The 24,094-nt window shown below is 43.3% G+C and overlaps 1 protein-coding gene across 8 annotated transcripts in view; it reads left to right on the forward strand.

Annotated features, from left to right (window-relative positions):
* Positions 1 to 24,094, forward strand: part of LOC103794606 (uncharacterized) — a 57,382-nt gene that overhangs the window by 23,825 nt on the left and 9,463 nt on the right. For 4 of the 8 annotated variants that reach the window (XM_078373660.1, XM_078373671.1, XM_035253586.3 and 1 more), the window contains 22 exons: positions 167 to 234; positions 997 to 1,024; positions 1,539 to 1,606; positions 2,374 to 2,401; positions 2,917 to 2,984; positions 3,746 to 3,773; positions 4,292 to 4,359; positions 5,122 to 5,149; positions 5,665 to 5,732; positions 6,494 to 6,521; positions 7,036 to 7,103; positions 7,865 to 7,892; positions 8,407 to 8,474; positions 9,238 to 9,265; positions 9,779 to 9,846; positions 10,285 to 10,312; positions 14,214 to 14,257; positions 14,935 to 14,956; positions 19,535 to 19,614; positions 20,078 to 20,102; positions 20,383 to 20,430; positions 22,885 to 22,918. In XM_078373660.1, coding sequence (XP_078229786.1) covers positions 167 to 234; positions 997 to 1,024; positions 1,539 to 1,606; positions 2,374 to 2,401; positions 2,917 to 2,984; positions 3,746 to 3,773; positions 4,292 to 4,359; positions 5,122 to 5,149; positions 5,665 to 5,732; positions 6,494 to 6,521; positions 7,036 to 7,103; positions 7,865 to 7,892; positions 8,407 to 8,474; positions 9,238 to 9,265; positions 9,779 to 9,846; positions 10,285 to 10,312; positions 14,214 to 14,257; positions 14,935 to 14,956; positions 19,535 to 19,614; positions 20,078 to 20,102; positions 20,383 to 20,430; positions 22,885 to 22,913 — 1,016 coding nt within the window. In that variant the 3' untranslated portion in view covers positions 22,914 to 22,918. Of the gene's footprint in view, positions 1 to 166; positions 235 to 996; positions 1,025 to 1,538; positions 1,607 to 2,373; positions 2,402 to 2,916; positions 2,985 to 3,745; positions 3,774 to 4,291; positions 4,360 to 5,121; positions 5,150 to 5,664; positions 5,733 to 6,493; positions 6,522 to 7,035; positions 7,104 to 7,864; positions 7,893 to 8,406; positions 8,475 to 9,237; positions 9,266 to 9,778; positions 9,847 to 10,284; positions 10,313 to 14,213; positions 14,258 to 14,934; positions 14,957 to 19,534; positions 19,615 to 20,077; positions 20,103 to 20,382; positions 20,431 to 21,998; positions 22,037 to 22,884; positions 22,919 to 24,094 lie in introns of those variants that run through there. The other 4 variants (XR_013535690.1, XR_004727927.3, XM_078373672.1 and 1 more) reach the window with 3 other exon arrangements.

The raw sequence follows: 24,094 nt of genomic DNA on the forward strand, positions 1-24,094 counted from the left end.
TCCTTTTCCTTCCTTCAGCACCAAAGAGAATTGTCCAGCAGCAGCTCGGTCCATGCTTGTCAAACACCAACCTCCATACACTCCAGCCCGGTCCACATTTCCCAAAGCTTTTTGTGAGAGGCCTCAGCAGCACCAGTGCACTGACTGCCACTCTGTGTTCTCTTAGGTCCTGTTAAGGTCTTACAAGACCTTATCATAGAAGACATAGAGGATGAGGAGCTGTTCCCTGATGTGGTAAGATGCATTTCTTTGTCTCAAAGAGAAATTTTTATTTCTGGGGCCTCTGGAATATCAAGTGAATATTATTTTTGACTGCCATTTTGAATCAGACCTCAGTTGTCATGGATTCTAGCGACCATTCAGTGGAGTTTCTGACCAACTGAGACCTGATTGACGATGTCAGTCAAAAGATGGCATAACTTACAATCTGGTTGTGGGCATATTTCTCAGTAGCAACATTTTCTTCTTGAAAAATAATTTTGTATTTTTCAGCCAGCATAGATACTTGCTAAATATTCCAAACTCACTGCATTTTCTGCAAGGATCCCCTGTGCTCCATTAGGGGCCGGTGACTTCATCACTGTTTGACATCTGTTGTCTTTGTTTAGTTTTGTTGTTGAGACAGAGTCTCTCTGTCACCAGGCTACAGTGCAGTGGTGTGATCTCAGATCACTGCAGCGTCCTCCTACTGCATTCAAGCAATTCTCCTGCCTCGTCTCCCGAGTAGCTGGGACTGAAGGCTCTCACCACGACCACACCCACTTTTTTGTAGTGTTTAGTAGAAACGGGGTTTCACCATGTTGGCCAGGATGGTCTCAATCTCTTGCCCTCATGATCTGCCCGCCTCAGCCTCCCAACATGCTGGGATTACATGCGTGAGCCACTGAGCCCAGCCTGCCATCTGGTTTTCTCATGTCACCAAGTGAATACAAGACCTGTGCCAACAGGACCCAGCATGATGTAATCCTCATGGTGTTTCTTTTTCTCTTATCGCAGGAGAAGCCAGCGGCCCAGTATCACCGCCGTACGTATTCTGTTTCTTTTAAACACTTACCGAGATGTAGTTGACATGCAAACCAATTCACCCATTAAAGTAGGTGATTCAGTGATTTTACTATATTTACAGGGTTGTGCAACCATTGTTAGAATCTAATTTTAGAAGCTCTTGGTTCCCTTTCAGAAAACCCCCTTAGTAGTGACTCCTCTGTTTTCCCCAACCCCCCACACCCCTGGTTCTAGGCAGCCCTAATCTACTTCCTGTTTCTATAGTACACTGCCTTTCTGCATTAACCGGTTCTTCAAATGATGATTTCACATTGATGAGGTCGCCCTAGCTAGAAAGCCAAGGCTCTTTCATTTCTTTCTGCCCCTCTCCTTTTCCTTCCTTCAGCATCAAGGAGAATGGTCCAGCAGCAGCTCGGTCCATGCTTGTCAAACGCCCAGCTCCATACACTCCAGCCCAGTCCACATTTCTCAAAGCTCCTTGTGAGATGCCTCAGCAGCACCAGTGCACTGACGGCCACTCTGTGTTCTCTTAGGTCCTGTTAAGGTCTTACAAGACCTTGTCATAGAAGACATAGAGGATGAGGAGCTGTTCCCTGATGTGGTAAGATGCATTTCTTTGTCTCAAAGAGAAATTTTTATTTCTGGGGCCTCTGGAATATCAAGTGAATATTATTTTTGACTGCCATTGTGAATCAGACCTCAGTTGTCATGGACTCTAGCGACCATTCAGTGGAGTTTCTGACCAACTGAGGCCTGATTGACGATGTCAGTCAAAAGAAGGCATAACTTACAATCTGGTCGTGGGCATATTTCTCAGTAGCAACATTTTCTTCTTGAAAAATAATTTTGTATTTTTCAGCCAGCATAGATAATTGCTAAATATTCCAAACCCACTGCATTTTCTGCAAGGATCCCCTGTTCTCCATTAGGGGCCGGTGACTTCATCACTGTTTGACATCTGTTTTTTTTTTGTTGTTTAGTTTTGTTTTTGAGACAGAGTCTCTCTGTCACCAGGCTACAGTGCAGTGGTGTGATCTCAGATCACTGCAGCGTCCTCCTACTGCATTCAAGCAATTATCCTACCTCGTCTCCCGAGTAGCTGGGACTGAAGGCTCTCACCACTACCACACCCACTTTTTTGTAGTGTTTAGTAGAAACGGGGTTTCACCATGTTGGCCAGGATGGTCTCAATCTCTTGCCCTCATGATCTGCCCGCCTCAGCCTCCCAACATGCTGGGATTACATGCGTGAGCCACCATGCCCAGCCTGCCATCTGGTTTTCTCATGTCACCAAGTGAATACAAGACCTGTGCCAACAGGACCCAGCATGATGTAATCCTCATGGTGTTTCTTTTTCTCTTATTGCAGGAGAAGCCAGCAGCCCAGTGTCACCACCGTACGTATTCTGTTTCTTTTAAACACTTACCGAGACGTAGTTGACATGCAAACCAATTCACTCATTTAAAGTAGGTGATTCAGTGATTTTACTATATTTACAGGGTTGTGCAACCATTGTTAGAATCTAATTTTAGAAGCTCTTGGTTCCCTCTCAGAAAACCCCCTTAGTAGTGACTCCTCTGTTTTCCCCGACCCCCCACACCCCTGGTTCTAGGCAGCCCTAATCTACTTCCTGTTTCTATAGTACACTGCCTTTCTGCATTAACTGGTCCTTCAAATGACGATTTCACATTGATGAGGTCTCCCTAGCTAGGAAGCCAAGGCTCTTTCATTTCTTTCTGCCCCTCTCCTTTTCCTTCCTTCAGCACCAAGGAGAATGGTCGAGCAGCAGCTCGGTCCATGTTTGTCAAACGCCGAGCTCCATACACTCCAGCCCGGTCCACATTTCTCAAAGCTCCTTGTGAGATGCCTCAGCAGCACCAGTGCACTGACTGCCACTCTGTGTTCTCTTAGGTCCTGTTAAGGTCTTACAAGACCTTGTCATAGAAGACATAGAGGATGAGGAGCTGTTCCCTGATGTGGTAAGATGCATTTCTTTGTCTCAAAGAGAAATTTTTATTTCTGGGGCCTCTAGAATATCAAGTGAATGTTATTTTTGACTGCCATTGTGAATCAGACCTCAGTTGTCATGGACTCTAGCGACCATTCAGTGGAGTTTCTGACCAACTGAGGCCTGATTGACGATGTCAGTCAAAAGATGGCATAACTTACAATCTGGTCGTGGGCATATTTCTCAGTAGCATCATCTTCTTCTTGAAAAATAATTTTGTATTTTTCAGCCAGCATAGATACTTGCTAAATATTCCAAACCCACTGCATTTTCTGCAAGGATCCCTGTGCTCCATTAGGGGCCGGTGACTTCATCACTCTTTGACATCTGTTGTTTTTGTTTAGTTTTGTTTTTGAGACAGAGTCTCTCTGTCACCAGGCTACAGTGCAGCGGTGTGATCTCAGATCACTACAGCGTCCTCCACTGCATTCAAGCAATTCTCCTGCCTTGTCTCCCGAGTAGCTGGGACTGAAGGCTCTCAACCCCGACCACGCCCACTTTTTTGTAGTGTTTAGTAGAAACGGGGTTTCACCATGTTGGCCAGGATGGTCTCAATCTCTTGCCCTCATGATCTGCCCGCCTCAGCCTCCCAACATGCTGGGATTACATGTGTGAGCCACTGAGCCCAGCCTGCCATCTGGTTTTCTCATGTCACCAAGTGAATACAAGACCTGTGCCAACAGGACCCAGCATGATGTAATCCTCATGGTGTTTCTTTTTCTCTTATTGCAGGAGAAGCCAGCGGCCCAGTATCACCGCCGTACGTATTCTGTTTCTTTTAAAACCTTACCGAGCTGTAGTTGACATGCAAACCAATTCACCCATTTAAAGTAGGTGATTCAGTGTTTTTGCTATATTTACAGGGTTGTGCAATGCAACCATTCTTAGAATCTAATTTTAGAAGCTCTTCGTTCCCTTTCAGAAAACCCCCTTAGTAGTGACTCCTGTTTTCCCCAACCCCCCACACCCCTGGTTCTAGGCAGCCCTAATCTACTTTCTGTTTCTATAGTACACTGCCTTTCTGCATTAACCGGTTCTTCAAATGACGCTTTCACATTGATGAGGTCTCCCTAACTAGGAAGCCAAGGCTCTTTCATTTCTTTCTGCCCCTCTCCTTTTCCTTCCTTCAGCATCAAGGAGAATGGTTTAGCAGCAGCTCAGTCCATGCTTGTCAAATGCCCAGCTCCATACACTCCAGCCTGGTCCACAATTCCAAAAGCTTTTTGTGAGATGCCTCAGCAGCACCAGTGCACTGACTGTCACTCTGTGTTCTCTTAGGTCCTGTTAAGGTCTTACAAGACCTTGTCATAGAAGACATAGAGGATGAGGAGCTGTTCCCTGATGTGGTAAGATGCATTTCTTTGTCTCAAAAGGAAATTTTTATTTCGGGGGCCTCTAGAATATCAAGTGAATGTTATTTTTGACTGCCATTGTGAATCAGACCTCAGTTGTCATGGACTCTAGCAACCATTCAGTGGAGTTTCTGACCAACTGAGGCCTGATTGACGATGTCAGTCAAAATATGGCATAACTTACAATCTGGTCGTGGGCATATTTCTCAGTAACAACATTTCCTTCTTGAAAAATAATTTTGTATTTTTCAGCCAGCATAGATACTTGCTAAATATTCCAAACCCACTGCATTTTCTGCAAGGATTCCCTGTGCTCCATTAGGGGCCGGTGACTTCATCACTGTTTGACATCTGTTGTCTTTGTTTAGTTTTGTTTTTGAGACAGAGTCTCTCTGTCACCAGGCTACAGTGCAGTGGTGTGATCTCAGATCACTGCAGCGTCCTCCTACTGCATTCAAGCAATTCTCCTGCCTCGTCTCCTGAGTAGCTGGGACTGAAGGCTCTCACCACAACCACACCCACTTTTTTGTAGTGTTTAGTAGAAACGGGGTTTCACCATGTTGGCCAGGATGGTCTCAATCTCTTGCCCTCATGATCTGCCCGCCTCAGCCTCCCAACATGCTGGGATTACATGTGTGAGCCACTGAGCCCAGCCTGCCATCTGGTTTTCTCATGTCACCAAGTGAATACAAGACCTGTGCCAACAGGACCCAGCATGATGTAATCCTCATGGTGTTTCTTTTTCTCTTATTGCAGGAGAAGCCAGCGGCCCAGTATCACCGCCGTACGTATTCTGTTTCTTTTAAAACCTTACCGAGATGTAGTTGACATGCAAACCAATTCACCCATTTAAAGTAGGTGATTCAGTGTTTTTGCTATATTTACAGGGTTGTGTAACCATTGTTAGAATCTAATTTTAGAAGCTCTTGGTTCCCTCTCAGAAAACCCCCTTAGTAGTGACTCCTCTGTTTTCCCCAACCCCCCACACCCCTGGTTCTAGGCAGCCCTAATCTACTTTCTGTTTCTATAGTACACTGCCTTTCTGCATTAACCGGTTCTTCAAATGACGATTTCACATTGATGAGGTCTCCCTAACTAGGAAGCCAAGGCTCTTTCATTTCTTTCTGCCCCTCTCCTTTTCCTTCCTTCAGCATCAAGGAGAATGGTTTAGCAGCAGCTCAGTCCATGCTTGTCAAATGCCCAGCTCCATACACTCCAGCCTGGTCCACATTTCCAAAAGCTTTTTGTGAGATGCCTCAGCAGCACCAGTGCACTGACTGCCACTCTGTGTTCTCTTAGGTCCTGTTAAGGTCTTACAAGACCTTGTCATAGAAGACATAGAGGATGAGGAGCTGTTCCCTGATGTGGTAAGATGCATTTTTTTGTCTCAAAGAGAAATTTTTATTTCGGGGGCCTCTGGAATATCAAGTGAATATTATTTTTGACTGCCATTGTGAATCAGACCTCAGTTGTCATGGACTCTAGCGACCATTCAGTGGAGTTTCTGACCAACTGAGGCCTGATTGACGATGTCAGTCAAAAGATGGCATAACTTACAATCTGGTCATGGGCATATTTCTCAGTAGCATCATTTTCTTCTTGAAAAATAATTTTGTATTTTTCAACCAGCATAGATACTTGCTAAATATTCCAAACCCACTGCATTTTCTGCAAGGATCCCCTGTGCTCCATTAGGGGCCGGTGACTTCATCACTGTTTGACATCTGTTGTTTTTGTTTAGTTTTGTTTTTGAGACAGAGTCTCTCTGTCACCAGGCTACAGTGCAGCGGTGTGATCTCAGATCACTGCAGCGTCCTCCACTGCATTCAAGCAATTCTCCTGCCTCGTCTCCCGAGTAGCTGGGACTGAAGGCTCTCACCACGACCACACCCACTTTTTTGTAGTGTTTAGTAGAAACGGGGTTTCACCATGTTGGCCAGGATGGTCTCAATCTCTTGCCCTCATGATCTGCCCGCCTCAGCCTCCCAACATGCTGGGATTACATGTGTGAGCCACTGAGCCCAGCCTGCCATCTGGTTTTCTCATGTCACCAAGTGAATACAAGACCTGTGCCAACAGGACCCAGCATGATGTAATCCTCATGGTGTTTCTTTTTCTCTTATTGCAGGAGAAGCCAGTGGCCCAGTATCACCGCCGTACGTATTCTGTTTCTTTTAAAACCTTACCGAGATGTAGTTGACATGCAAACCAATTCACCCATTTAAAGTAGGTGATTCAGTGATTTTACTATATTTACATGGTTGTGCAACCATTGTTAGAATCTAATTTTAGAAGCTCTTGGTTCCCTCTCAGAAAACCCCCTTAGTAGTGACTCCTCTGTTTTCCCCAACCCCCACACCCCTGGTTCTAGGCAGCCCTAATCTACTTTCTGTTTCTATAGTACACTGCCTTTCTGCATTAACCGGTTCTTCAAATGACGATTTCACATTGATGAGGTCTCCCTAACTAGGAAGCCAAGGCTCTTTCATTTCTTTCTGCCCCTCTCCTTTTCCTTCCTTCAGCATCAAGGAGAATGGTTTAGCAGCAGCTCAGTCCATGCTTGTCAAATGCCCAGCTCCATACACTCCAGCCTGGTCCACATTTCCAAAAGCTTTTTGTGAGATGCCTCAGCAGCATCAGTGCACTGACAGCCACTCTGTGTTCTCTTAGGTCCTGTTAAGGTCTTACAAGACCTTGTCATAGAAGACATAGAGGATGAGGAGCTGTTCCCTGATGTGGTAAGATGCATTTTTTTGTCTCAAAGAGAAATTTTTATTTCGGGGGCCTCTGGAATATCAAGTGAATATTATTTTTGACTGCCATTGTGAATCAGACCTCAGTTGTCATGGACTCTAGCGACCATTCAGTGGAGTTTCTGACCAACTGAGGCCTGATTGATGATGTCAGTCAAAAGATGGCATAACTTACAATCTGGTCGTGGGCATATTTCTCAGTAGCATCATTTTCTTCTTGAAAAATAATTTTGTATTTTTCAACCAGCATAGATACTTGCTAAATATTCCAAACCCACTGCATTTTCTGCAAGGATCCCCTGTGCTCCATTAGGGGCCGGTGACTTCATCACTGTTTGACATCTGTTGTTTTTGTTTAGTTTTGTTTTTGAGACAGAGTCTCTCTGTCACCAGGCTACAGTGCAGCGGTGTGATCTCAGATCACTGCAGCGTCCTCCACTGCATTCAAGCAATTCTCCTGCCTCGTCTCCCGAGTAGCTGGGACTGAAGGCTCTCACCACGACCACACCCACTTTTTTGTAGTGTTTAGTAGAAACGGGGTTTCACCATGTTGGCCAGGATGGTCTCAATCTCTTGCCCTCATGATCTGCCCGCCTCAGCCTCCCAACATGCTGGGATTACATGTGTGAGCCACTGAGCCCAGCCTGCCATCTGGTTTTCTCATGTCACCAAGTGAATACAAGACCTGTGCCAACAGGACCCAGCATGATGTAATCCTCATGGTGTTTCTTTTTCTCTTATTGCAGGAGAAGCCAGTGGCCCAGTATCACCGCCGTACGTATTCTGTTTCTTTTAAAACCTTACCGAGATGTAGTTGACATGCAAACCAATTCACCCATTTAAAGTAGGTGATTCAGTGATTTTACTATATTTACAGGGTTGTGCAACCATTGTTAGAATCTAATTTTAGAAGCTCTTGGTTCCCTCTCAGAAAACCCCCTTAGTAGTGACTCCTCTGTTTTCCCCAACCTCCACACCCCTGGTTCTAGGCAGCCCTAATCTACTTTCTGTTTCTATAGTACACTGCCTTTCTGCATTAACCGGTTCTTCAAATGACGATTTCACATTGATGAGGTCTCCCTAACTAGGAAGCCAAGGCTCTTTCATTTCTTTCTGCCCCTCTCCTTTTCCTTCCTTCAGCATCAAGGAGAATGGTTTAGCAGCAGCTCAGTCCATGCTTGTCAAATGCCCAGCTCCATACACTCCAGCCTGGTCCACATTTCCAAAAGCTTTTTGTGAGATGCCTCAGCAGCACCAGTGCACTGACAGCCACTCTGTGTTCTCTTAGGTCCTGTTAAGGTCTTACAAGACCTTGTCATAGAAGACATAGAGGATGAGGAGCTGTTCCCTGATGTGGTAAGATGCATTTTTTTGTCTCAAAGAGAAATTTTTATTTCGGGGGCCTCTGGAATATCAAGTGAATATTATTTTTGACTGCCATTGTGAATCAGACCTCAGTTGTCATGGACTCTAGCGACCATTCAGTGGAGTTTCTGACCAACTGAGGCCTGATTGATGATGTCAGTCAAAAGATGGCATAACTTACAATCTGGTCGTGGGCATATTTCTCAGTAGCATCATTTTCTTCTTGAAAAATAATTTTGTATTTTTCAACCAGCATAGATACTTGCTAAATATTCCAAACCCACTGCATTTTCTGCAAGGATCCCCTGTGCTCCATTAGGGGCCGGTGACTTCATCACTGTTTGACATCTGTTGTTTTTGTTTAGTTTTGTTTTTGAGACAGAGTCTCTCTGTCACCAGGCTACAGTGCAGTGGTGTGATCTCAGATCATTGCAGCGTCCTCCTACTGCATTCAAGCAATTCTCCTGCCTCAGCCTCCCGAGTAGCTGGGACTGAAGGCTCTCACCACGACCACACCCACTTTTTTGTAGCGTTTAGTAGAAATGGGGTTTCACCATGTTGGCCAGAATGGTCTCAATCTCTTGCCCTCATGATCTGCCCGCCTCAGCCTCCCAACATGCTGGGATTACATGCTTGAGCCACTGAGCCCAGCCTGCCATCTGGTTTTCTCATGTCACCAAGTGAATACAAGAACTGTGCCAACAGGACCCAGCATGATGTAATCCTCATGGTGTTTCTTTTTCTCTTATCGCAGGAGAAGCCAGCAGCCCAGTGTCACCACCGTACGTATTCTGTTTCTTTTAAACACTTACCGAGACGTAGTTGACATGCAAACCAATTCACCCATTAAAGTAGGTGATTCAGTGATTTTACTATATTTACAGGGTTGTACAACCATTGTTAGAATCTAATTTTAGAAGCTCTTAGTTCCCTCTCAGAAAACCCCCTTAGTAGTGACTCCTCTGTTTTCCCCAACCCCCACACCCCTGGTTCTAGGCAGCCCTAATCTACTTCCTGTTTCTATAATACACTGTCTTCCTGCAATAACCGGTTCTTCAAATGACGATTTCACATTGATGAGGTTGCCCTAACTAGGAAGCCAAGGCTCTTTCATTTCTTTCTGCCCCTCTCCTTTTCCTTCCTTCAGCACCAAGGAGAATGGTCCAGCAGCAGCTCGTTCCATGCTTGTCAAACGCCCAGCTTTATACACTTCAGCGTGGTCCACATTTCCAAAAGCTTTTTGTGAGATTCCTCAGCAGCACCAATGCACTGACTGTCACTCTGTGTTCTCTTAGGTCCTGTTGAGGTCCTGCAGGACCTCATCTTAAAAGACACTGCAGATGATGAGATTCCCCCTGACGTGGTAAGATGCATTTCTGTGTCTCAAAGAGAAATTTTCATTTCTGGGGCCTCTGGAATATCAAGTGAATATTATTTTTGACTGCCATTGTGAATCCGACCTCAGTTGTCATGGACTCTAGTGACCAGTCAGTGGTGTTTCTGACTAACTGAGGCCTGATTGACAATGTCAGTCAATTGATGGCATAACTTACAATCTGGTCGTGGGCATGTTTCTTAGTAGCATCATTTTCTATTTGAGAAATTATTTTGTACTTGCCAGCTGACATGGCCACTTACTAAATTTCCAAAACACCCCACTTTTTTTTTCCAGAAGCATTTTCTATGCTTCATTTGTGGACCAGTGACATGGTTTTCTAATGTCACCATATGAAAAGGCCTGCACCAACAGCACCCAGCATATGATGCTTACTATGTTTTGTGTGTTTTTCTTTTGTTGCAGGACACCGTGACAGCCCTAAATGACCTTCGTACGTATTTTTTTTTTATTATAAACTGCTTTATTTTCACACAGTTGACATGCAAAATAATTCACTTATTTAAAGTGGGTGATGTAGTTTTTTTTTTTTTTTTGTATTTACAAGGTTATGCAGCCATCTAAAACAATCTAAGTTTAGAATCTTTTCATTATGTCTCAGAGAAACCCTATAGCCATTAGTAGTCACTTCTATTTTTTCCCAAGGCCCACACCCCTGCTCCTAGGCAGCCGTGAAGCTGCTTTCTGTTTCTCTAAATTTGCCTTCTTTTGCAATTTTTTTCAATTTAAATTTCTTCTTAAATTTAAATTTGATTTTAATTTTGTGGATACGTATACAGAATGTGCAGCTTTGTTACATAGCTAAAAGTGTGTCAAGGTTTGCTGCACCTGTCAACCCATCACCTGGGTATTAAGCCTCGCATACATTAGCTCTTTATTCTGATGCTCTCTCCTTCACTTCCCCCACAGTGTGTGTTGTTCCCCTCTCTAACATTGTACATATTCTAATATCACTTTCTTCCTAATGACAAATTTAAGTGATGAGTCAGGGGGGATTTTCTTGCTTGCTTTTCTCTGGAGGACCTCCCTAGCTTCAGGTTCCTGATAGGTGTGAGGATCTGGGGCGTGTTGTGAGAAACAGATGGCTCCATGAAGAACTCGGCTCTGACACAGGAGAATTTCTATCATGCCTTATTGATGCTACTGTTTAACTAGGTTTTCGTTTCCTTCTGAAAACCTTCACACACAGAGAGCCAAGGTAGATGCTTTAAGTCATGACGAAGATCAAGTGGACCACATGATGGTTTGAGGGTTTTATTTTTGGAGCATTCATTCTGTGGAAATGCATTGCTTTTCAGTAAAATTTGATTGTTTTGTATGTGTCAGTATTTTCCCAATTGAACAAAAGAATGAAACTGTTTGATTGTGCAATGTCACTTGTTCACCCTAGAAGTGATTTTCTCATGACCAGATTGTCCTAGACATCTTTAATCTTTGGACCAAGCTTCCCATTGGTGCTGCAGGGTTTCTGCTGTGTGTGAGTCAAGGAAAATATCAGTGTTACCAACATTGAGGTTCTCAGAATTCATGGACACCTGCTTAGTGGGCTCCATGGGAGAGAGCAAGGCAGAGCCTCATTCTAGACCTGAAGGGGAACATGATTTAGAGGATCAGAGGGAAAGAAAATGAGAATATTTGGGACATTGTTATAAGAGAATGTCAAGGTTGCAATGTTAGAGGCATCAGGTTAGCGTCATCACCAGGGCTCAGGCAGGATATGAGACCCCTTCTGGGGAGGAGTGAGTAGGACTTGGCCTTCCTTTCTGTTGAAAGCTTGGTGTGAACATCACTCTAAATGCCTTGAGAAAGGAGCTTCCTTCCTGACCTATGTCTTCTCCATCTCTTTGTGCAATGATGGCAATGATACCAGCAGAGTGTCATTGCGGAGAGGGGCAGAACAGGAATCAGGTCCCCATTTTTCTGACACTAAACAGACAGGACATGAGTCAGTAGGAATGGACCTCAGGGTCAGACCAGACACAGAGAGGTCCCAGGACTGATCTTCCTGGGGCTGAGACAGACAAGTTTTTGTTTTTTACCTTTTCTGGAAATCTCCTGAGGAATGATTCTTCAGTAGACCCTGTTAGCCAAGGGTCTTCTGGCCCAGAAATGCTTTTCAACTGGACAGTGTCTTCTAGCTTTTGGCCTGGGCAGTTCCAGCACTCCAAATTAGCAGGGCAGGTGGGGAGGGACATGAGTTCCAGTGCAGGGTGATCTCAGCAAAGGGCTGGGGACTGATTCCAGACTCCAGGTCATCCTTGCAACTCTTCTGTGCAATCCATAACATCTCGGTTTCCACTTATTTTGGAGATGGTTTAAAATCTTTCATCTCAAAGTCTGAGTCTTCCCACAGGTGAATAGAGAAACCCTGGCTTTGGGTATTTACTAGAAGGGCAGTGACTGTGTCTTCCTCATTCATCCTTACCCCAGAGCTCAGTCCTGGGACAGACACATTAGCCTCCATGGATGTTTTAATAAACACACCCCTGGGATGAGCTCTAGGTCACCCCTAGGCTGGGATCTAGTGCAAGTGTGGAAAGGTTTTTTCTCAGCCTGTCCAGCTTGTTGAGCCACACACTTATTCTGGAGCCTGCCCAGCTTTTGAGTCAGGGTCTCTGGAGATGAGGGTGAGCTCCTGAGGACAGGGAGATGCCCCCACCCCTCTGCTCCTGCTGCTCTGATCTAGTCTAGACAGGGTGCATAGGGCCACACTCTTCCACTGGATGCAAGCGCATCCCTGCTGGAATTCCTTTGGACATGGATGTTGTTTTCACTGTCCTATCTCCAGCCCCACACAGTGACGGGCCCTTGTGCAGATGCCCAGGAAGTAACTGTAAATGGTGGTAGGATCAGAGCAGCAAATGATTCTGCAAAAAACACCTGGAGAGGGAAGTCAGGTCTTCCTCATGTCTGGATCTCTGGAGCTGTCTTGTCTAGTGTGCTTCTCAGTCATATACATGCCTCTTTATAGTTAAATAAACAAATATATACAATGAAATATTCAAAACCTCATCACAACAGCCACCATGCAATGGCCCAGCAGCCATACATCAGAGAGCATTTCCATCCCCACAGAATGCTGTCTTGCATGTCTGCTGTGAAACTGGCCCAGGGTCTGATTGTTGGACTCATGTCACTCAAAGTGTGCACATCAAAGTTGGGATCTCAGGGTTGTGGGATTGGAGGTGAGACCTATCATGGGCCAGTGGAAGAAAACATGGAAAGGTGATTCCTTCAGCTTCTCTTTCTTACTTGAAGGCTGAAAAGTGTAAGCAATGCCTTGTTGAAGACCTCTGGCTCCACAGAGCCTGGAGGGAGTCTGAGAACATGGAGGAAAGCTCAGGGTGATCTCGTGTAATCCAATGTGACCTCACCTGGAGTAGGAGGGTGGGTGAGTCACTCTCTGAAATAACTTCTTGCTGAGATTTGTGTCTAAAGATTGACCAGTGGACAACATCCACGAGTGAAGCTGCAATAGGATAATTTCTGTAGGTAGAAAATGATACCCTAGGCCGGGTACAGTGGCTCAGGCCATTAATCCCAGTGCTTTGGGAGGCTGGGGTGGGCGGGTCACGAGGTCAAGAGATCAAGACCATCCTTGGCAACATGGTGAAATTCCATCTCTACTAAAACTACCAAAGTTAGCTGGGCGTGGTGGTGTGTGCCTGTAGTCCCAGCTACTCAGGAGGCTGAGGCAGGAGAATTGCTGGAAACCAGGAGGCAGATGTTGCAGTCAGCTGAGATCCCACCACTGCACTCCAGCCTGGTGCCTGGTGAGCAAGACTCTGTTTCAAACAAACAAACAAACAAAAAAACAAAAATGATACCCTAGAAGTATTTTTGGGAGCAGTTGGGTTACACCTATTGCTTTGGAACCTAGGAAGGGGGCTATGAAGCCGGAACCAAAAAACAAAAAATAGCTGTAGAGGTCTGACTTGTTTCTGTTGTATTTTAATAAGAGAGAGATGAGAGGATGTGTGTCCATGGGCTTTGTGGGCTGCTTTTGTAACCATCGTTTCTTGCTCTGGTATTTAATGATTACTTTTCCCAGGAGACCAGTTTTTCCTGACTATGTCACAGCAAACATCTAAGCCTTGCTTTTTGATTGGTTAATATCTTTTGGTAATTGGGAATGTGAGAGTATTATTAGGTCATTGTCTAAGATGAAAGATATCTATTGAGACTCCCTCATGGTACTATTTGAACATAGTTGTTTCTCTGAGATGGTCTCAGAATCTTTAGTCCCACACTCCATATGCCACACCCAGCAAAGCTCCCTGAGTTACTCAGTCTCCAGCCACCAGGGTACTGACTTTTACTCTGTCTCCCTCCAGCTTCTCCTGAGGATTGTAGGAGCATCACTTCTGAGGATGGCAAGGTAAGAACCCCTATTTCTGTCCTCTAAAGAATGCCATGTCAGGTGGGGATTGGGGAGGGAGAGCATCAGGATAAATAGCTAATGGATGTGGGGCTTAAACCTAGGTGATGGGTTGATACATGGAGCAAAGCACCATAGCACGTGTTTACCTGTGTAATAAACCTGCACAGTCCTGCATGTGCATCCTGGAACCTAAACTTCAAAGGAAAACAAAATGAAAAAAGAATTGTTTCTTTTCTGATTTTTTTCCTTCTGTTAATTGTGATAATCTGAGAAGTCACATTATGTCTTACATGTCCAATTCTTTTTTTGGGGTTGGAATTCAATGGGAGTGTCTTCCCATCAGATATGTGATATATTAGAATGTTTTTAGATGACAGCTTCCATTATCAACTGTAACACAGAGGAATTTTCCTCAACACCAGTTTTCCTCTTTGGTTTAGGCATTGTGTATTTGCCAATGTAAATCAACTTCTAGATAAATTCTGTGGGAAAAGGTCTTGTCTTTTCCACAGGTGTCTGCTATACTAGTAGCATGTTTGATTCTTGGCCTTTGACTCAACCATTGTTTTACAACTAGTTTCCTGAAGTCATCAAGAGACTGACAGATCTTTGGGTGGGGGGGGTGCAGAAGCATTAATCTGATCCTCATCGTGTCTTCTTTTGTCTTATTGCAGAGTTCATCACTCATTGGTTATGGTATGTACCCTTAAGTAGCTCACTTGCTGTGGAACAAACTTGCTGGTTTTAATATATAGAAACCTGATTCTGGGTTCTGGTTAAAGAATATTGGGGGTCTAGTGAGAGCAAATAATTTTGCAAGTGTATAACTATGATCGGAGGGACTGTATGAATGCATGTGAACCCAGAGGACCAGCCAGGGGATGTTGTGTGAGCTGACGTGGCTTCAGCTGGAGTAGAAATGAGTACACCTCTCTCTAACTTACTCTGCTGTTGGTGGTTCTAAAGAGGGGATTCTGGAAAATCTCAACAGTGAAGAAGATGCCTTTCCAGGTAGGCAACAAGATTACAGGTGGAATCTAATAAAGCAGGTTCCCAGAAGCCTTCAGCTTCTGCCTGCTGCTTGGGAGGCTGAGCGAGCATGTAGAAAGAGAAGAAAAAGAAAACATGGACAAAGTTTGTTCTTGTCAGAGTTTAATGTAATAGTGGTGAGAAGTGTGAGTACTTTGTGATCACCTATTTTTGTGTGTGTGTGTATCCCCTGTTCTTGCTTTATTATTTAAACATGGTCTTTCTGAGGATACCTCTTTTCTGCCTCTGCCACTGCAAATGTTAAAGCCTTTGGTTTGGGACACAGTTCTGTCATGACAGTTACTTAATCCCAGAGACAAAAAAGTCTTCCACAGTGTGCTCAGATGCTTGGGAGAAACAGATCCTCACCTTCTGAACTGTTAGGTTTCATGGCAGCACATTCATTTGTCTGTCCTTGCTGTTTATTCCTGATATCAAAAGCTCTCTCCAGGCATGGGGGACAGGATGAAGATTTGCTCTGGGGTCATTGCAAAGCTCCAGTGTCTTGTAAATAGAGGAAGAAGCACACCCTTGAGCACACTGCTGAATTTTGTTATTTAAATGATATAGAGTTTTACCATAATTTGTTAAAGAGGCCTTCCTTTTCCCATTGTGTATTCTCGCAGCTTTGTTGAAGATCAGTTGACTGTGTGCATGCATTGAATTTTGGGCTCTCTATTCCATATCTCCAATACTTATGGGTGCCCCCATGCTAGGACCCTGCTGTCTGAATTTCTGTATCTTTTCCTCTCGTAGATTTCAATCTCATGAATGTGTATCTTCCAACCCTATTTTTTTCAACATTATTATGATTATTTGAGACATTCAAGAATTCAAAAAAAAAGTTGGGTTATCTTTTCTATTTCTGCACAGATGGCTGTTACCAGTTTCATAGTAGTTGTGCATCTTTGGATCATTTTGCAGTATTGTGTATTAGTCAGGTTTTGTCCTCCTGTCTGTGAATACGGGATGCCTCTTCATTTATTTGTACCTTCTCTATTTTCTTTCAGTCACATTCTGTTCTCACCAGGTTACAAGTATGTCATCTCATTGGTTAGATTCTATGTATCTGATGATTTCAGAGGTTATTATTCATGGAATTACATTTGTAATCTTGCTATTGGATTGTTGATATTGAGTGCATATTAACACAACTGTTGTTTGACTGTTAACCTTGTACTCTGCAATTTTGATGACTGTATTAGCATGAATAGCATTCTTGTAGACTATCTCCAATTTTCCATATGCAGAATGTGAAAGAAGTTCTCAGCTTCATACCTCTCTTCTCAATTATATTACTGTGAAGGTCTGTTCATATTCATCTACTGAATGGTGTCCTTTCAATTGGTGTAGTAAGGTTGTTCAAGAAATACTTTGCCTACTTATTTCATAATTTATAGTTCTAATTCTTTGTTCATGCTATTGTATGTTTATTATTTTTCTGTAGAGTAAAATGCAGTATTTCTGATTAGATTCTGCACATCTAACTTCCCTTTTTGTGAAGAATATAGGAAAATCTATTGTGCTTCTGTTTTTCCACCATCAATTATCTTTTAAACTCTAGACTTCAGAATCTGAAGTGAATCTAGAATGTGGAAATGTGAAGGAAAACGCACAAGAAAGAAACCTAATGTTGCTATTCCCATGGCTTCCCTCTTTTCATCAGCCTAAATGTATATTTAGTTCACAGTATTTGAGAGCATGTTACTTCTACTCATATCACAAGTTTTCCCAAATACATACTGATAATATCTGTGTGTAGGCCAGTTTACCTACCAAAACATAGTTTTAAACATACTTTTGTGGATTATTCAAAATTCCCTATGTACAGAGATATGAATAATATGCTTTCACCCAACCTATTACCCTCCTCAGAAGGAAGGAATGCACAAATCAGGTCTCTCGTGACACTATCCAGAGCACTTTGCCAAGGCTAAGCTACGGTCATCTCCATAACTTGGCAACAGCCTCAGTTTGAGCCACTTTTCATTTAAGAGAAAGAAATCATACAGGATATGATATCACATGCTTGGAACCTTCCAATATGGTAGATAATTCTCTTCCCCAAGTAAACTGGTGTTTATTCCATTTGACCAGGTATCTGTTGATCTTTCATCAGGTCACTGGCTCATTTTGTAGACAACATGTACTTAAATTTTATTTTTTTCAGAAGTAGCTACTGTGTGGAATCAGGATGTCACCAAAAGCATTTTTGATACTCATATCTCATTCTTTTGTCCCAAGGTTAGAATTAAGTTGAAATGACTAGTTTTGGACTGAGCAGTTGTGCATTGTGGCCTCACCCCTGACTTGGGAGCTTATATCTTGGGTTTGCATGCAGGTCTGGAATGTGTTAAGCTTTGAGATATCAAGCAAGTCAGTTCTTTTTTAATTTACCATTCTGAAGATCTACAATACATAGTTTATTTTAATAAACCCATTCAATCCTCACTACAGACCTCACCTAAACAGTGATTGTTTACTATCCACACACTCCTTGAATGGAAAAACCGAAGGGCTAAGGAATGTGCCCATGCTTTTAAGCCCCTAAAGGAAGGAGGCAAGATATGAACCTAGGGTTATAGCTCTAAAGCTGAATTGATAATGAATTGTTGCAGTTATTACCCTGAGGAGGATGGCTCTCAACCCTACCATCATGGGTAGCTGTAAGTTGGTTCCCTCACACATGCAAGTCCTAGATTTACATGAGTCTACAGAAATACCAAACACTGTCTATGATTCTAAGATGGCTGCAGCAGTCATGTGGCTTAGGGCAGACAACAGTGAATATAACTGCAGGATATGGCACAGCCATTGGTGTGACTACTACAGAGCTGCCCCAGATACCTCTGACAAGAGTGTCAAGTGCAAGTTCTGAATATTAGGAAGCAGTACTTAGAAATATTGAGAAACTCCTTTCAGTGCTGGGGACATTCCTCAGCAGTTGGCCCCAAACAAATAAGATGAATGAGATATTTTTTTAGATGGTTGAAAACTCTTATCACCACAAGACCTAGAAATGATCAAATTCTGCAAACTACACTCATTAGACACAATGACAAGGCAGCAAAAAAGCATAGGTTTCCTCAATAGGCAATTACTGCACATGCATGACAAAGGAAAGGTGGACTGAAGAAGGAACTATTCATGTGATTAACACCAGTTGTTTTATAATTTCAATGTTTCCAATTCTTCCATCATTAACTATAACAAAAGTTTAGTACATAACTAAAATAGACTGTTTTGCCTAGAATTGAATACACCTGTCTGATCAACTTAGTTTTTATTCAAGGATTGAAAATTCTAAAAAACAGAACTGCAGCGACAGCCATTTATGTGACAGCCATTTCTCTTCATGTGAATCCATAAATGAAAAAATGTTCTTGGGACATAAATCACATAAACAAATATTGTTATTTCTATTTGACATAATAAATCCCTAGTGTCCTCTTCTAAAAAATAAACTTCACTATGATTACACATTGCAAACCAAAAGGTTATCTAAAACCAGTCTCAATCAATTTAGAAGTTTAATTTGCCAAGGTTAAGGACATGCTAGTGACACAGCCCCAGGAGGTCCTGAGTACATATATCCAAGATGATCGGTCTACAGTTTGGTATTTACATGTTTTAGAGAGACATAAGACATCAATTAATACATGCAAGATGTCAGTTTCTTCCATTGAGAAAGACAGGACAACAGAAAGTGGGAGAAGATTGGGGCTCCAGGTCATAAGGAAGATTTCAAGATTTTTTGATTGTCAATTGGTTGAGTTCAAAAACCTCGAATCAATAGAAGAAAGTCTGTTCAGATAAGGGGCTGGGTAGACCCAGGTTTTTATTATGCATCTTTAAAACTGATGCTAAATGTAGCATCGGCATGATTGAGTCCTAGAGTACTGACATAGTCTTGAATATGCTGTTGGTTTAAAAGAGCTTCAAAACGTGTGAGAGGCAGAAAGGCACTCTTCCATTGAACCTTAGTGTGCATTTGAGTTTCCCCTTTCGGTTGACTCTTTTGTGTTGCTGCATGATGCCTCTAGTATGAGGCGGAGACCTCCATGTCTCATCTCTTTCCTGCTGCCTTCCCTTGTCAGCCCTCTTCCACCCAGGGGGACAGCCCAGCAACAACTCGGTCCATGCTTGATCATCACCCACCTCCATACCCCACATCCAGCAAAGCTCCCTGAGTAACTCACAGCCACAAACCACCAGGGTGCTGAGCTTTCCTCTGTGTACTTCCAGTGTCTTCAAATGACCAAGCAAGCACAGTCGGACTCAGATCCTGGACAGGGGAAGAAGATCTGGAGGAGGAAGTTCTCTATGTAAGACTCCTTTTCTTTGTCTTCTAAAGAAATTTTGCTTTTGTGATTTCTTCTCAATTAATTTGGATATGAAAATCTGAAAATGTACATTATGTACAGTGTATGCAATTCTCTTTGTGGGGGTGAAATTCAGTGGGAATGTCTTCCCAACTAACATGCAATCCACTGGGAGGTTTTCAAATGACAGCATCCATTATCAGCTGTAATGCCGAGGCACGTTCCTCAACACGTTTTCCTCCTTGGATTAAGAATTGTGTGTTTGCCCATTAAATCAACTTTAAAGGTGAATTCTGTGAATAAAGACCTTATTTTTCCATAAGTATCCTCATGGTTTTGGGGATGTTGACCTATGGCTCAGCCGCTGTGCCACTTCTTATTTTCTACCCTTGTCAAGGGAATAACATATCTGTGAGGTGCACCACAGTGTCTCAGACTCATAATGTTTTCTTTTGTATACTTGCAGAGAGCATCCCAGGAAAGGGTGAGAAGTAAGTACCATGAAGTAACTCACATCATGAGGGACCAGCTTGCCTCTTGAGTGTATAGAATCCTGATTCTGGGATCCCACTGGGAAGGAGGATTGGGGGTCTCCTGAGAGAAAGTGATTAGGCCAATATAGAACTCCAGCCAGAGAGGCTGTAGGAAGGTTTATTAACTCAGAACAAATACCAGGGAATGATGTGTGAGGTCACATGGCTTTAGCTGCTGGAAGAGGAGTGGGTGAGTCACTCTTTCTAATGACTTGTCCTGATGTTTTTGTTTCTAAAGGCTGGATCCTGGGGAGCAACTTCAAACCCCACAAAGATGACCCCCAAGGTAGGGAACTACTTTCCAGGTAGGACCTAATGGGAAAGGGTTCCTAAGAGCCTTCACCTTCAGGTTATCCCCGCTGCTTGAGGGGCTGAAGCAGGGGGTATGAAATCAGAAAGAAAATGAAAATGTGTGCAAGGTTTGGTTTGCTCTTTTCAAAGTTTGTTGTCATAAAAATAGGAACTGTGTCTCTGGGCTATGAGGGTGCTGTGTTCATTAGAGATAATCTCTGCAGTACACCTGCTCTTTTTTTCCCAGGGAAACATCAAAACCTTTGGTTTGGATTACTCAGCACTCCTTGGGATTATGCACAAGGGATGTAGGGCTGGGCATTGAGTGTCATCTGTAAGGAAAGGAAGGAATCTGTGGGAACATCTTTCTCACAGGCATTTACTTGAACTTAGAGAAAAAGCTCTGCTGTGTGCTAAGGGGAAATTGATAATCACCCTCTGAACTTTTAAGACTTGTTATAGCACGTTTATGTTTCTGTTTTCTCTGCGGGTTTAAAGGGATCTCCCAGGGGTGGATGGCAGAGTGAATATTCACTCTGGGCTCACTGGTGTATCTCCAGTCTCCTGGGAAGGCAGAGAGGGAGTCTGACCTTGAGCATCTTTGTAGCCTCCACTTCCCACCCCTACCGCAGATTCTGAGATGAGGCTTCTTTCTCTCCAGTTCTCTAATTTTTGGGGAAACCAAGAGTTCCTTCCCACAGAGATGGCATTACACTATTTCCTGTCTTCAAAAATTAGGCTTCTGTTGTTCTCTAAGTTGATATTTATAAGTTAAGTTCCGGACCTTTTATTCACAGATTGCTAAAAGTTGTGCAGGAAACTCCATAGGATAAAATGTGCTGATAGCACATAATTCTGTCCATGCTGTGCTATGGATGACATTTTTATCTTTGGAGGATCCTCATTTTACATAATAAGATGCAAAACTAAGTGGGCATCCTCTATCCAGTCTGGGGCCCTTCATTAAAGAACTGAGTTTGCTGCTGTCTGTAATTTACTTTTCTTCATGAGACCTTTGAACCACCTAAATATTGCCAGCACCCTCTTTTGGTACCCTGACATCTGAGAGGGTGAGATGGCACAAGTTCAGGCATCCCTGGTTCCTCCCTGAAATTTCCTTCCTTTAATCATCTTCTTCCTTAAGGGACCTGCTCTGACTGCTAATGACTTGTTTAGCCCTCTCCAGGTTTGGACTCTCATACATAGAATAATTCAATATGTGATTCTTGGTGTCTGGCTTTTTTGCTCACATTATGATTTGAAATTCATTCATGTTTGTAAGTGTAACTGGTTTTGGAATAATACTGGCACTCATTTCTGTGAAGTAGATTGTTAGAAGGGAACATATCTTTTATTGTCATGAATAGTGCCAAATATTTTTCAGAATGGTGATGCTAATTCTTGTTCCTATAGCAGCATATGTGAGGAGACATTTCTTCAAATCCTTGTGCACTTTTAATTTTATCTCTCCCTAAAAATTCCATCACTGTGGTTAGTCTTTTAATTGTATAGCATCTTACTTAAAATTTTAACCAAAAATTTTGTTTTAATCTAATGATGCAGGCCAGTAGGTTTGTGTACGCCCATCTGACCCCAGCCATGTAAGTAACCATTGATCAAAATGTCACTATGCCACATGACTGTACTTGATAACAGCTGCTTAAGTTATTAAAATGTGAAGGATAACTGATATACATTTGAGTCAGGGATACTATGTGGTCACTTCTCTATGTTGCCTCTTTGAAGCATCACAGTCACTTTGAGGCATAATTAGTTTGGTTCTATTCATTATACAGATGAGGAATGTGAGTCTCAGTTAAGTAAATTATTCACGAGACACACCCACAGCTGGATCTCTCTAACACCACAGGCTAATCTATAAACTAACATGCTGCACTGCCTGTAGTGGTGAAGTAGACTTGCCGTAAAGTGAAGTTTGCTTCCGCAGCTGGGCGTGTGAGCTTAGCGGGGTTGCCATGACCCATTGCTTTATGGGTTTGAGATTGGTGTTGCAGAAACCCAGATGGAGAAGCTCTTGGCTGAGGGAGTGAAAAATTACTGAAAGGATAGATGAGTGCATTTGAAGGATCATGCTTCCATAGAGCATGTTGTTGAGCCTCTTGGAATAAAAACAGATACAATCAAACAGAGTCACCCTGTCCTCAGTTGTACCATTCGGTAAGCATCAGCACGCCATGAAGTGTGCTCACTGCTGTGTTGTGGGGACATAAAATCTATCCCAGGCTTCTGTGGCCACCCATTCTGTCCTGTCCAATGAAACTTTTTTCTGTTCCATTGGTCTACATCTCTGTTTTGGTACCAGTACCATGCTGTTTTGATTACTGTAGCAGCTGACTAAGTTTGTGATCAGGTTTTCAGTATTCATTGAGAGAAACAGAACCTTTTGCAAGCAATCCACAGCACGACGTGCTTTGTTTCTGTGTTGCAGGTAGTGCCGGTGTTCCATCTGAAGTGTGACTCTGGTAAGTATTCTGGAATTATTGTCAAGAAAAAAAGCTGGTTTCAATGTACAGTGCCACCCTGATTCTGGGATTGTGATAGGAATAAGCATAGTGAAAGTGTTTTTTAGAAACCTGAGTTCCCCAGGGAAAAATCCTGGCCAAATTTTGAGGCAGCAGCTGTGCTCCCTTTTGGCTGGTACAGAGTTGGGTGCTTGAGGATTGGTGGTGTCTTGTGTGAGGCTGCATCATGTGATGTGAATGTGTGTGCTTCTGTGAAGGTGAGGCTGTGTGTTTTCTCAGGAGAGATTTCCCATTTATACAACCCATTCTCCAGTGTCCACTTTTAAAGAATAAAATCCAGCCCCACTCTACTCTGTACAGTGACTCCTCCACCCTCACCAGAGCCATCCCTGGGTCTGGTTTATTATCCTCACAGCTCAGGTGGAGAACCTGAATTGCCAGGGGTTGGCCCCAGCTCCTGAGTTCCTGTATGAAAAAGTGAAAACACAAACCAAGGAGTGTGGGCCAGTGCTGACACTGGCAACTACTGGCATGCTCTCAGTCATGGGGTGTTTGCCACCATGAAGGGAGTCCAGCATTCGTGTACAAGCCCTAAGGAAGTCCCAGACACTGCTTGTCATTATAAAGTGGCCTCCATGGTCACACAACCCAGGGCAGTTACAGGTACATCTCCCTACAGACCGGCATAATCATCAGTGTGAAAAGCACAAAGATCCCCAGGTGTTTGGGTCAGCTCACAGATCCTTTTTGTTTAATTTTTAAGTTCAGGGGAACCTGTGCAGGATGAGCAGGTTTGATACATATGTAAATGTGTGTCATGAGGGTTTGTTGTACAGGTTATTTCATCATCCAGATATTAAGCCTAATATCAGTTATTTTCCTGATCTTTCCTCTCCTCCCACCGTCCACCCTCCAGCAGGCCCCAAGCTCACAAATTCTAAGAGGAGTTGGGGACCACACTGGCCAATGCGGCCCACTTCAGTTTTGAAGTTAATTTGCTCAGCAATTGGCCAAAGCATATAAGGATCGGTGATATCTTTTAGTAGATTTAGTAATATTATCTTCCCAAGCCCTAAAATGCTCAAACCCGGCCAGCTGAAAATGATGAGGAGAAGGACAGGTTCGAACTCTGTGCAGCACTTGATTGGTAGCCTGGTTTCCATCCGCTCATGGCAA

Source organism: Callithrix jacchus, chromosome 1, assembly GCF_049354715.1.
Source record: "Callithrix jacchus isolate 240 chromosome 1, calJac240_pri, whole genome shotgun sequence".
In the NCBI taxonomy this organism is placed as follows: Eukaryota; Metazoa; Chordata; class Mammalia; order Primates; family Cebidae; genus Callithrix; species Callithrix jacchus.